Below are 13,671 nucleotides of genomic sequence, written 5' to 3' on the forward strand. Positions count from 1 at the left end.
CCGTTGTTCGTTCGTCCTCAGTGCAGGGCAACAGGTAAGAGCTGCTTTCAGCCTGGCACCCTCTCTCTGGTCTGCCAGCTGGTCTCTCAGGGCTGTACACACTGACTCTCTGGTCTGAGTAGATCTGACTTTTTTCTTTGTTTGTTTCTCAGAATCTGTCTCTTTTGCATTTTCTTGTTATCTCCCATGTCTCTTTCTGTCTTTCCTCATTTTCAGCTTTCTTCTCTCTTTTTCCCTTCATTACTTTCCTTTGTTAGTTTTCAAGATCATTCATTTCATTTCATCATTCTCTGACACTCTTGCTTTCTCTTATTTTTCCCTCCTCTGTCTTCTATCTTTTTCTCTAAATTTCTTTCTCTTCCCCCTTTTTGTCTCTTTCCTTGGCTCTGTATTTCTCTGTCTCTGCATTTCTGTCCCTTCTTCCTCTCTATCAAGAACAATGGCTTAATATTTCTTTCTGCAATTCCCCATTCCTCTCTCCCTTTGACTCCCTCTACCTGCTGGACTGACAGCAGAGCTCAGTGGGTCAGAGCCCATGGGGAGCCTAGGGATGAGGAGAAGAACTAGGGAGGGAAACTAAGAGGGTGGGAATGATGAATTGGGTAAGGAGAGATTTGGGGGAATTGAGAGATGAATAATTAGCAGAAATAAGTGAAGATAGTGGAAGAGGAATGTAGTGTCACTATACAGAAAGTAAACAGATTTCTATTCTCATCCTAATTCGCTGTGAGACCCTAGACAAGTCATTTACCCTCTGAAAAAAAGGATTAGCCTGTAATTTCCACCACCCTTTCTAGTTTTGATGTTGTGATCTTCTACATTTTCCTGTTTCTAAGAATTTCTGATTCTCTGATTCCAGTTATCTAAAGTTCTATATGATTCTTCTGTGGTGGGAAAGTGGTACTAAGAAGAGAAGTAAGGCCTGATGTTTCCAACTCCTGAAGAGAAATTACCACTTCTCCTCCAGACCTAATTGACTTTTGCAAAGCAGGCCACAAAAGGGGTGGGGGTGTGGGGGACAAGGAATGCTGCAATGAGTGTTTTCTGGCTCTCTGCTGGGGCAGAGTTGCAGTTGGCCCTTTTGACCTCTGGGAATACAGATTGGGTGCTGACACGAGAGAGGATTTTAAAGTCATAGGGAAAACCTTTCAGTAATGATCTGTTATTTGGTCTGAAATTTCACCATCATCTCTTTGGTTAAAAGTATTGTTTTAAGAAGATGCTTGGCAAGCATTACCACAAGGTAGGTGCATAAGTTATTAATGGTAGAGTAAATGAATATCCAACAGTACCTGAAATTCCACTGTAGTTACAGATCTGTTCCTTTGGTAAGGCATTGGTAACAAATGGCATATGACCTGGAAAGAGGCCTATGTTAGTGCAGCAGAGGAGATAAATGTCTAAAGTCAGGCCCTCAGTCAAGAAAAAAAGGTAGTAACATTTGAATCACAGATCCATAATGGTTAAGTTAGGAATCTCTGGAAACAGATTGCCTAGGTTCAAATCCTGCTTCTCCTATGTACTAGCTTTCTGATCTAGACAAGTTACTTAATCTTTTGGGGATTCAGTTTCCCTATCATCACAGGGTTGACATAAGAACAGGGCCTGGTACAGAGGGCTCTGTGAGTGTTTGACTATCAGAACTAGGTGGGATCTATGAAATTATCTAGCCCAATGTCAGTGGAGAAACCGAAGCCCAGAGAGGGGAATTACAGAGCCCAAGTTCACACAATAAATTGTACAGGACTGGGACAACAATCAGTCTCTAGCTTCCCAAACCCAGCCTGGTATATTCATGTGACTTCCCTTAGCGTACCTTCATTTTTTCTACATGGGAAATGGAGAAAATAAAAATAATAAAATCTATCAATTAAATATAATAACTAATACTTTTTCACTGTTTACTCTGGGATAGGTACTCTGCTAAATGCTTTATATGGATTATCTTACTGAATCTTCACAACATTCCTGTGATGCAGATTGTCTTTGTTATTACCAATATTTTCCAGATATAAGATGTATAACAGGGAAGTGACTTTTCTAAGGTCCCAAAGCTAGTGAGTGGTGGAGCCAGGATTCAAACTCAAGTAGTTTGGCTCTAGAGCCTATGCTCTTTATACCCTAAATTGACTAAAATGCTTCCTTGATTCAATTTTATTCACTCTAGTCTCTTGGTGGGTAATGAGATGGAATAGAAACAGAGCCCATGGTAACTAGACTACAAGGTCGTGGGTATAATGATGGCCAGGCAGAGTGAGGCAGAGCAAATTTCAGGAAAGGAATAATAGAACAAGAGAAATGAGAACAGAAGCTTGAAAGAACTTGAGAATTCAACAAATTCCAAGAAGTAGTCTATATTTTCCCAGGACTCTGAGCATATCATGGCCAAAAGCCCCCTAGTGATGACATGTGTTTAATTTCTTCTGTTTTTATATATAGGAGGTAGGCCTTCTCCACCATCCCAAGGCAGGACTGGACTTTGCCTCCAATATTGGGGGCTTTCCTTCCCACTACATACCCCAATGTTGTTGGCATTATTGTTGCCAGTATTGATGTTGGGGGAGTTTACAGGAGCCTGGAGCCTCGTCATCTGCCTTGCCTGCACTTCTGGGCTATCCACTTCTTACCACCAATAGCCAGGGCCAGCTCTAGCCAGATGCTCAGACGTGATTCCAGAAAGGGGCTCCTCTTCTCTCCCACGCCCTGGTCTCAGCTTGGGGAGTGGTCAGACCCCAATGGCGATAAACTCTGGCAACTTTATCTGTGGTCTACAGGCTCAGCCCCAAGTGCTTTAGCTTTCACAAGCAGGCAGGGGAAGGAAAACACATATCTCCAGATATGAGGTAGGCACTGGATCCAATTCCTTACCTACCATGTGAAGTGGCCATAATTACCTCATATTTGACAGCTGATGAAGGCCAAGATCCAGAGAGGGGAAGTAATTTGTACAAGAACATCCAACAATGAAATTGGAGAGCTGGAATTTTAATAAGAAAAGCTAACATTTATTGAAGATTTACTATGTGCCAAACACTACCCTAAAGGCTTAACTTGGATTGTTTCATTTAGTCTCTCCAACAACCCTTCTGTCGTTTCCAATTTCAGGGCCCACATGCCTTGGCCCCACATACAAACCCAGGATGCTGTGACAGCCCATGAGAGGGGGAGAGGTTGCTCTGGGATGGAACAAGAAAAAAGAGGTTGTTTTGTGAGGTAGGGGGAGGGTGCTTATTCTATGAGATCAGGAAGGGAGGGAGATGAAGGAGGTTGCCATATGAGGACAGGGCCATGAGCTGAACTGTCCCTCACGACATAAGGCTGAGGGTGCTAGTAGATTCTACTCAGTAACTTTCTTCACAGTGTCAGGGCTTTAGTCTTCCCACATTCTCCCATGTCTCTCCCATTGTACTGTCCCTTATCTTGTCTCACTTTTTGACTCTGTCTTTCCAATTTGCCCTTTTTCTTTACATCTGTCTCTCCTTCTTGCTCTCTCTAGCTGTCTTTCTCTTGGTGTCTCTCAGCTCTCACTCCTCTTAACCCTCATCCCCCTGCTTTAGTCACCTCTCTGTCTCTATCCTTTGATCTTGTCATTTTTCTCTACGCTCTTCTCTCTGTCCCTTGGTCTCTCTCTCTCACCTCCCTCAATTAGGGCCACGATTCTCTTCCCCAAACTCACTTAGCCTTTTGCAATTTCTGGAAGCATTTTTTTTATCTTTGTGTCTGACTGACTCTCTACCCCTGCTGGATTCTCTCCACTCCTGCTCTCACTTCTGTGAATCTTTGTATAATCCTGTAGACTCATTGATCTCTCCTCATGTCCCTTTCGTGTCCCTTGGTCTGTCTGTCTCTGCCTTTATCCCTGTGTGCGCTATCCCCACCTCCTTTTTCTTTTTTCATTTTCTCTTTCTCTCAACTCAATCTCTGTTTTCATCTTCACCCTGTTCCCTTTCCCTCTACCTTTGGTCTCTTTTTCTCCCTCAATTTCTGTTCTTTTAACTCTACCACCACCACCACATCTTTGTTCTCTCTCTACTTTCCTCCTTTTATCTTTCCTACATTTTCTTTTCTTCTAGCTTTTCTCCTAGTCCCTTCTCCTTCCTCAATTTCAGACTCTGTTCATTCATCAATTTACCCCAAAATTCAACAAATATTTATTGAGTGCCTGTGTGTCATTTGCTTTCTCTTTTTCTGATCCCTCTGCCCCCTTTCTCTTCTTTGTCTTGGCCTCTGCCTGTTTCACTAACCCATAGACTATGTCTTTGTGCCTTGTTTTCCAGCCCCACTGGGACTTGCTTTCACCTCTTTCTAGATCTGTGCTTATCCAAGAGACAGGAGCAAATTCAAAGACAGCATAATATCAGGCTGGTGGCACATAGTCTGTAGGACCTAGGCCCTACCCTTCCTTACTGTTCCCTTGATTTCCTTAAACTGATACATTTGACCTCAAGCTCCTTCTCCCTCTCTGGCTGATCCTGCTTAGGAAACACCCTGGGCCAAGCCTCAGGAGCTCTGCTCAATGACATATGTTTGCATTAGCAGGCTGAATCTTCACTTGGCTAAGACCAACATTCTTAGAAAGATTCTTGGCCTTAAGTATTGATCAAAGGGTTAGTGGGTTGGCAGTTCTCATCCTGCCACATGAAAACACATTTCAGTGATCCTCATCATCACAGAGGTAGTCAGTGCCAGAGTGAGCCAGAATCCAGGCTTTCTGACCTCCAGTTAGCACTCTTTCCTTCACCTCTTTGCCCAGTAGTCAGTTTCCTATTTCTTCCTCTATGATGTTTTATTGGTACATGTTAACATTGGGAAAGAAGTTCTTTCCCTGGAAGGGCAATAAGAGCATCTCAGAGGCAGCAAGTTTTGGGTGGGAAGCTGAAGATGAGGATCAAAGGCCTGGCTTTTGGCCAGGCCCTCATGATGGAATCTCATCTCTTCCATGTCTTCTGCAGGACTTCGGGCTCAAGATGGTGACTGCAGCCATGCTGCTACAGTGCTGCCCAGTGCTTGCCCGGGGCCCCACAAGCCTCCTGGGCAAGGTGGTTAAGACTCACCAATTCCTGTTTGGTATTGGACACTGTCCCATCCTGGCTACCCAAGGACCAAACTGTTCTCAAATCCACCTTAAGGCAACAAAGGCTGGAGGAGGTAAGAAGAGGCTGCTAGCAAAAGGGGAGAATGTTACTGTCCTGGGGTAAAAGTTCCAAGCCATACTGGCCATCTTTGCCTAATAATTAGGAGGGTTCATGTGAAAAGTGTCAAGATAGCATGAACTGGCCCCAAAATATACCCAGGATCTGTCTTCTGCCAGGTCTTCTAGAAAGGGTCTCATTCTTGGCCAGGCGCAGTGGCTCATGCCTGTAATCCCAGCACTTTGGGAGGCCGAGGCGGGTGGATCACGAGGTCAGGAGTTCAAGACCACTCTAGCCAAGATGGTGAAACCCCGTATCTACTAAAAATAAAAAAATTAGCCAGGCGTGGTGGTGGGCGCCTGTAATCCCAGCTGAGGCAGAGGTTACAAGCGTGGGAGGCTGAGGCAGAGAATTGCTTGAACCCAGGAGGCGGAGGTTGCAGTGAGCCAAGACCGCACCACAGTACTCCAGCCTGGGCTACAGAGCGAGAATCTGTCAAAAAAAAAAAAAAAAAAAAAAAAAAAAAAAAGGAGAGCAGAGAAGAGGAGAGGGAAAAGAAAAGAAAAATTATCACTGTCATGTCCCTCACACACTATACTCCAGACATGCTGAAACTACTTAAAATTGCCTAAATCAACTACTGTGTCAAGAGTTTGTGCCTTTGCTCCTGTCAGATTACCCTCTCCTAGACCCCATACTGGAGAATCTCATACTTCTCATTTGACACTAAGCTTTAACACTAATCATCTCCTCTGCAAAGCCTGCTTAGACCTCCAAACTGTCTAATTCCAATTCTGGCTCATTTCCCCTCCCTCTTCTGGACTTCAGTAGCCCCTTTAGTTCCTCTATCCCAGCACTGTTCACAATGTGTCTTCAGTGTATGCCATTCTCACCAGCTTAGCAGCTCCCCTAGCACAGGGACCAGACTCATCTATCTATGTGTCTCTATGATAGCCTGAGATAGGGCTTTGGGGTACATTAGATCTAAGTAATTATTGTTGAGCTGAACTTATGACTAGAAATGCACCCCAAATTACTCTCTTACCTTTGCATAGATTCTCCATTTTGGGCCAAGGGCCACTGTCCCTTCATGCTGTCGGAACTCCAGGATGGGAAGAGCAAGATTGTGCAGAAGGCAGCCCCAGAAGTGCAGGAGGATGTGAAGGCTTTCAAAACAGGTTGGAGTCAAGTTCCACCTTATGCAACCTTTACTCCTAATGCTTGAACCCACTACATCACAGTCCTGAGCTAGACTAATACAAAAGCAGCCAGTACATATCCCATGATAAGAAGTCCATTCTTTCCAGGGGAGCCATGGTAGGCAACAGTTTAGGCTGTATGCTGAAGCACATGATTCCTGACAAACGCACATGTACAGGCTCCTGAAACTTTTAGTCATTATTCTAAGATGAGCCCCCTAGAATTTTGACTCCTCTTTTTCAGGTGGCTAAATTGATCCCAACAGGCTGGGGTCCCACATTTCAGCAAGACCACTCTATGAGAATATGGATTTGCATGAAAGAGAAAGAGCTGGGAGTAGGTACCTCCTTTAACCAGGGTGCAGATCCCCAGGTCAGCTTAATTAGTGCAGACCACCCAAGATAATCACCCTTGAGGTATGGCCACACTGTTGGCATCTTTCATAGGCCCCTTTGGAATATCATTAAGGACAAAAACTTCAAAATTGAAATTTAATGATGTTTAGAAAAGAAGAGTAAGGTACATTTTCCTGCATCTACTTTCTAAATGCAGGACCCAGGATGGTTGCCCCAGTTACCTCACCCAAGGGAAAATCCTAGTGGAGAGAAGTATGAGTCACCTTAAAGAAGGTTTCCTAACAATGTAATAGTCTCCATTCAGGGAGATAAATAGAAGCTCACCTTGGAGAAGATTTCTTCTCGCTGCAGAAGGTGTCCTTACCTTATAAACTTGAATTTTCACATGTTGCGTTGAGCTTAAAGAGGACAACACGTGCTTTCTTTTTCCCCCATTCTCTTCATGGCCAATGAATCTCACATTCCATCTCAGATCTGCCTAGCTCCCTGGTCTCAGCCAGCCTAAGGAAGTCATTTTCCAGTCCCCAGGAGCAGAAGCAGATCTCTGGGAAGGTCACACACCTGATTCAGAACAATATGCCTGGTGAGTTTGCTGAGGTGGAAATAAAGGGGATCAGAATAGGGAAGGCATTCTGAAAGGGCCTCTGTCATAGTAGGGAAAACAGCACAGAAGGGCCTTGGAACCAAAGGAAATTTGAGTTTAAAATTTAATGCTGACACTTGCTGGATCTAGGTGTTTTGGCAAGTAAGACACTTTCCTTCCATGGCATTTAGTACCTACCTCAATAGGTTACCATGAGTAGAAAATAAAATTACGTTTATGGAAGTGTTTCCAATGAGGCTTCATTAAATATTAGGCTTACTCCCATTATTTCTTCTCCATGCTTCCCTCAAAAACTCTCACCCTTCATAGAGCACCTTTTCCCCATTCTTATATGTGTTTATGTTCATTTTCATAATGACATTTGCATTATTTTCTAATATAAAAGGAATATGATTCATGGTAAAATATTTTTCAACATAAACAGGAAAGTATAAGGAGGGAAATTTAAGTCATGCAGAGTTCCACCATTAAGTTTTTTGCTGTATTTTCTCCCAGATAATTTTCTATGGCTACACACACACACACGCGCACACACACACACACACCCTCTGCTCTCTTCACCACACCCACGCTTTTGTTAGAAGTGTGATCTTATTTTACCTGGAGTTTGTTATGCTGTTTTGTTTACTTAAAAATATGTCATGGGTATAGTATGGATTCAATATCATTCAGTTAATCAAGCATCTACAATTTAAGTTGTTGTTTCCAATTTTTTGTATTCTCTCAGTTTAGATTGTAGGTTGGTTTTACATATATACAAATGTACTCAAAGAAAATGTAGAGTATTACCTTTTTCAATTTTTATTTTTACCTAATAATATCTTGCTATATATTTTGCTCTGTGCCTTTTTTTTCACTCAACAATATACTGTAGACATGCTTCCATTTGAACACATATGTATCTACCCTACTTTTCAATGCTTCCAAATATTTTGTAGCATAGATATAACAGAGATTATTTGGCTACTCCTCTATTCGGTTGCTTCCAATTTTTTCTATTACAAACAGTGGTGCAACAAACATCCTTGAATGTATCTCCTTGTGCACACAGGCAAGTGTTTCTCCAGGATAGACAATCAGAGGTGGAAATTCTTGGGATGTAAGGGTGTGTACATTTTCGATATTAATAAATATTGCCAATTAGCCCTCCAACGTGGCTGCACCAGTTATCAAGAAGGGTATCCATAGTCTCATACCCTTACCAGCACTTGATATTATCAAACTTTAAATCTTTATCAATTGATAGGTGAAATTTTGTTTTCCCAGTTTTCTTTTTCCTGATTAATAATCTTTTTCTACATTTATTCTATGTCCATTTTTCTACTGGGTTGAAATTTTTCATGTTAATTTTTCAGAGATTATATAATAAATTCTGAGTATCAATCATTTGTCTGTTAATTATGCTGCAAATATTTCTCTAGATATGTCAGTATGTGCATTTTAAAAACTTTTGATACATATTTCCAAACATCTCTGCAGCAACGATGTTGCCAATTTGCACCTCCCGCAGCCATATAAATTGCTGTCTGCAACATGATTTCTGTCTCATGTAAAGAGTTCTGGAGTTTAACAAGCCCTTTGGCAAACATTATTTCAATTTATCCTAGAAATAAAGTTACCCCATCTTGTAGTGGTAATGGTTAAAGAAGTGGGCTCTGAGTTACTTACTTGATGAGCACTTACTTGCTGCATGACCCTGGTCAAGTTACCTAACACTTAATGCACCAGTTCCCTCATCTGTAAAATGGAGATACTAATAGAACTGTCCTTGGAGAATTGTTGTGAGGAATAAATTAAATATTTATAAAGTTCCTAGGAAAAAACTTAAATGTATTAGGCATTCATTAAATGTTAGCTATAATAATATAATTGAATATTAGCTATCTTTATTAGTATTATTATGACTACTAATACTATAGCAGTAATAATACTACTATTACGATGTGCCATTTATTAGTTTGAATATATTACATGTTGTTGGTTGTCAGATGCTCACAATTCTCCAAGGAAAGTATTATTAGCCTCATTCTACAAATAAAGAAATTTAAAGTAAGAAAGAAGATTCATGACTTGTTCAAGGCCACACCGCTAGGAAGTGGCAAAGAGACTGCTAGAAACAAGATCTGTTGATACTCCTTCCACTGAGACTGAAAGTAGTGATTCTAGTAAGGAGGCTGCCACACCAACCCGGGAAGAGAGATGAGGCCATAAAAAAGTCCAAATGAATGTGTGAATGAACTACTGAGTGAAGGAGTGAATGAGTAAGCAAAAGGATGGCTGAATGAATAGCAGAGAGTTAATGTGGTCCAATAAGTCAATGACTGAGCACATAAATAATATGTGGAAAAAGAGTTGGAGAACTCAAAATCAGCAACATGGGTAAAATACAGACTAGCCTGGAAGAGACTTAAAATGAATTCTTTTCATCCTCATATCTGCTCCTGCAGGAAACTATGTCTTCAGTTATGACCAGTTTTTCAGGGACAAGATCATGGAGAAGAAACAGGATCACACCTACCGTGTGTTCAAGACTGTGAACCGCTGGGCTGATGCATATCCCTTTGCCCAACATCTCTCTGAGGCATCTGTGGCCTCAAAGGATGTGTCCATCTGGTGTAGTAATGATTACCTGGGCATGAGCCGACACCCTCAGGTCTTGCAAGCTACACGGTGAGTAGTAGGCTCTCAGCCATCAGCAGTGGCCAGAGGAGATGAAAAACCACACACAGGAAAAAAAAAAAAAAAAAAGCAGAACTGGCAGTGGAAACCTGGGTTCTACCACCACGGTTTTGTCGAAGGTCCTCCACCATATCTATTCCTTGAATATGAACTAAGTCAACACACCATGTTTCCCAAACTCTTGGGTGTCCAATGCTATGGAGGGGAAGGATGGGAGACCAGGCAAGGCCCACTCTGCCTGAGTTTTTAATCTAGCTGCAGAATTAGTATTGCCAGAGATGGAGTGTGACCTCCTCTAGGTCTTCCAAACTACTCAAGCTCAACCTAGCTTCTCCCTCTCTCCCTGAGTACCTCCAGTCCTAGAAGGAAGGTACATGTGTCCCTATCCTCCCCATCCTTCCCTCTACTTTGTCTCACAGGATACAGTGTATATAGGATCACTAATTCAACATTGACTCCCATCAAGGAAGGGAAACCTACCCAGTTCCTCGATGCCTGACATGTTTTTTTTTCTCCCTTTCTCCTGGCCAGGGAGACCCTGCAGCGTCATGGTGCTGGAGCTGGTGGCACCCGCAACATCTCAGGCACCAGTAAGTTTCACGTGGAGCTTGAGCAGGAGCTGGCTGAGCTGCACCAGAAGGACTCAGCCCTGCTCTTCTCCTCCTGCTTTGTGGCCAATGACTCTACTCTCTTCACCTTGGCCAAGATCCTGCCCGGTAAGCCTGAGGCCTGAGCTTTGTTCAGGGCTGGTATCCTGCAATACAGCATCCAGTTTCACTGGTTCCATCACTCCTCCCCTGTATTTGGAGTTCTCACTCCCATCGTTCTTCCTTCTTATCCACCTTGCATATCCTCAACACTGGATAATTATATCCCTCTGCTTTCTCCCTTTCTGCACCTAGAGAGGACCAGTACTGGGGAACATTACCCAACCTCACAGAAGGGAAACACTATAAATTCATCACCTCCCAACTCAACTGGGTTCTTAACACACATAAATAGTTATTTTATGTCTCCACAGGAGCTTTTTCAAACTTTTTCTCCTCTTCTAAAACCTCTGACTACCTTCTCATTCACACTTAGCAAATAATCTCACATCTTACTTCACAATAAAAACAGAAGCCCCAGACAGAGAATCCTTATTTATTGCCACCAAACCTACAAACTTATCTAATTGTTCATCTAGCCTTGCCTCATTCTTTCCTTTTACAATGGAAGACATATCTCTCCTTCTGCCTAAAGCCAATCCCTTCACTTGTACACTGGTTCCCATATTCCCAGTCTCCTACTTTCTAGTCTATAATGTCCTCACCTCATATGCCTTGTTGTCCTTCTGCCATGGCCCAATCCAGAATGAATACAACTCTCCATCTTCACTGTATCAATTCTGGGCTCATACAGTTGCTCAGACAGGAGTCACTAAAAATTCATAGTCTTAACTTCTACTGGGTTCTCCATGCTCTCTGGCAATCCCATTTCCCTGGTCAGTTCCCCAAGTTTATGGTGCAGTTTTGCCAAACCACCATTATCCTCAGCCTTCCTGCACCCCCTCCTCCCCATCTCCCTCAGCAGATGACTTCATGTTCTACTACATTCAAAATAGAAGACACCAGACAGCAATGTCCTTGACTCCCAGCCACATAGCACCTACAAATTCATAAGCATCTTCACATGTCCTCTCCTCACTCCTTCTCTTCTGTTATAGTGGAAGAAGTATCCTTTTTCTTGTGACTAATCCTTCCACTGTTGCTCTGTGCCCCATTCCTCTCTACCACCTTAGGAATCTTGACCTATTGGCTCTCTCCTCCTCTCTTGTATCTTCAGCCTTCCCCTCTCTTTAAACATGTTTTCAGGTCTCTTGCATCTTATAAAAAAACATTGCTTCAACCCCTCATCACTCTCTAGCTACTGCCCTCTTTCCTCCTTGTAACAGGCAAACTGCTTGAGAGAAGTCTCCGCTCTATCTAATTCCTCACCTCCTGCTGATTCTTCAGCACAGCAAAAATATCACCACCACTTCTCAGAAACTTTTTTTGAGTTCACGCATAAGCCCCAACTAAACTCAATATCTTTAAGATTTTTTTGTCCATCCCCTCCTCAACCATTAGAATTCAACTTCTTTCCATCTCTACTGCCAGCATCCTAGTCTGATCCAACATCATTTTTTAAAGAAAATTTTACCTTTGCCCTCTGATAATCTATTCTTTACAGCAGTCAGAATTTTTTTTAATGCAAAACTGTGTTTGTTGCCCACCACCTCCACCCTGGTCAAAACCCTTAGGTGGACCCACATTCCCCCGGGACCAAATCCAAATTTCTTATCACAGCTTCTAAAGTTCTCAATAATCTGGCTTCTATATATCTCTTCAGTCTCACCTTTTTGCATCCCTCCTCTCACTATTTCATTCAGTAATACATTCATTCATATACTCATTCGCTTACTTATAAATCAGTCATCAGTTTATTTATCCATTCATTTAATAAATGTTTACTTAGCATCTACTATGTGCTTACTCTTATACTGTACACCAGAGACAGAGAGATAATAAGACGTTTTTGCTCCCATGCAACTCCCAGTCTGCTTGTCTTTCAAGCCATGTTCTCCAGAAAGCCATAACTCATTTTCTCAGGTGGAAGTTATCCCTTACTCTTATAAAAAGGCCACAGTTCCTTGATGGCAGTGCAGTTAGTGGCAGGGGTTGGGAAGGTCCAGGAATCGACTCCCTCTACCAATTTCACATGCCCACCTGCCCCACCAGGATTGCCCAGTAAAAAGCCCTGCATTCTTCAAATCTTTCTGGACCTTAGCTTTCTCACTTGTATAGTAAAGCAGATGAATTCCATGATCACTAACAGACCTGCCAACTCTGACATGCCATGAGCTTGTGATTCCAACAGTAAAAGCCTTATAAATATCCATCCCTGTAACCACAAGCAGATGGAACCACAAGCTACCTGGAACGGATGGAATTTCATCTAGACTAGGAAGAATCTAGCATCAGTCCAAGCCAACAAGCATTCCCTGGGGTAATCCCTTTTCCAAGTCTTGATCCTATATGTTGAGGAGAAGGAAAACAGGTCCTGTCCTCAAAGAACTCTGAAACTTCTTGGGAAATTAAATGTTCTTCCATCCTAAGGCAGTCAGAGGCTAGACCAGGGTTACAAATGACCGGAGGGAAGGATGTAGGGGTTAGAATTTGGGAACAGTGAAGACCTTCTAAGGGAGAAAGAAGTGTCACAAACGTTCCCAGAGAAGGAAGAAGCAGAGCAAGGTCTTCGAAGAGAAGAAAGGGTTGGCCCTTTTCTTTGCCAGGTCAAACCTGAAGGTTGAAGTGGGAGTACTGGGACAGAAGCTTAAGGATTATGTATCTGCTTCCTCAGGGTGCGAGATTTACTCAGACGCAGGCAACCATGCTTCCATGATCCAAGGTATCCGTAACAGTGGAGCAGCCAAGTTTGTCTTCAGGCACAATGACCCTGACCACCTAAAGAAACTTCTAGAGAAGTCCAACCCTAAGATACCCAAAATTGTGGCCTTTGAGACTGTCCACTCCATGGATGGTATGTATATGTGTGAGTGTATGTTTACTAGTGTTGGTCTCACAAAAATCATGATGATGATGATAACGTTATAACAGCTAATATTTATAGAGTGTTTATTATGTGCCACGCAAAATTATTAGTATTTTACATGTATTCA

At 42.5% G+C, this 13,671-nt stretch overlaps 1 protein-coding gene across 1 annotated transcript in view; it reads left to right on the top strand.

Annotated features, from left to right (window-relative positions):
• ALAS2 (5'-aminolevulinate synthase 2) overlaps window positions 1-13,671 on the top strand; it is a 22,496-nt gene continuing 8,825 nt past the window's right edge. Inside the window, 9 exon segments of the mRNA XM_011991969.1 lie at window positions 1-34; window positions 3,106-3,191; window positions 3,193-3,213; window positions 4,953-5,148; window positions 6,188-6,310; window positions 7,161-7,271; window positions 9,740-9,962; window positions 10,503-10,687; window positions 13,353-13,532. Of these exon segments, the coding sequence (XP_011847359.1) occupies window positions 3,156-3,191; window positions 3,193-3,213; window positions 4,953-5,148; window positions 6,188-6,310; window positions 7,161-7,271; window positions 9,740-9,962; window positions 10,503-10,687; window positions 13,353-13,532 (1,075 nt within the window). The 5' untranslated portion in view covers window positions 1-34; window positions 3,106-3,155.

The sequence above is a fragment of the Mandrillus leucophaeus genome, unplaced genomic scaffold (genome assembly GCF_000951045.1).
Source record: "Mandrillus leucophaeus isolate KB7577 unplaced genomic scaffold, Mleu.le_1.0 Scaffold400, whole genome shotgun sequence".
NCBI classification, from domain to species: domain Eukaryota; kingdom Metazoa; phylum Chordata; class Mammalia; order Primates; family Cercopithecidae; genus Mandrillus; species Mandrillus leucophaeus.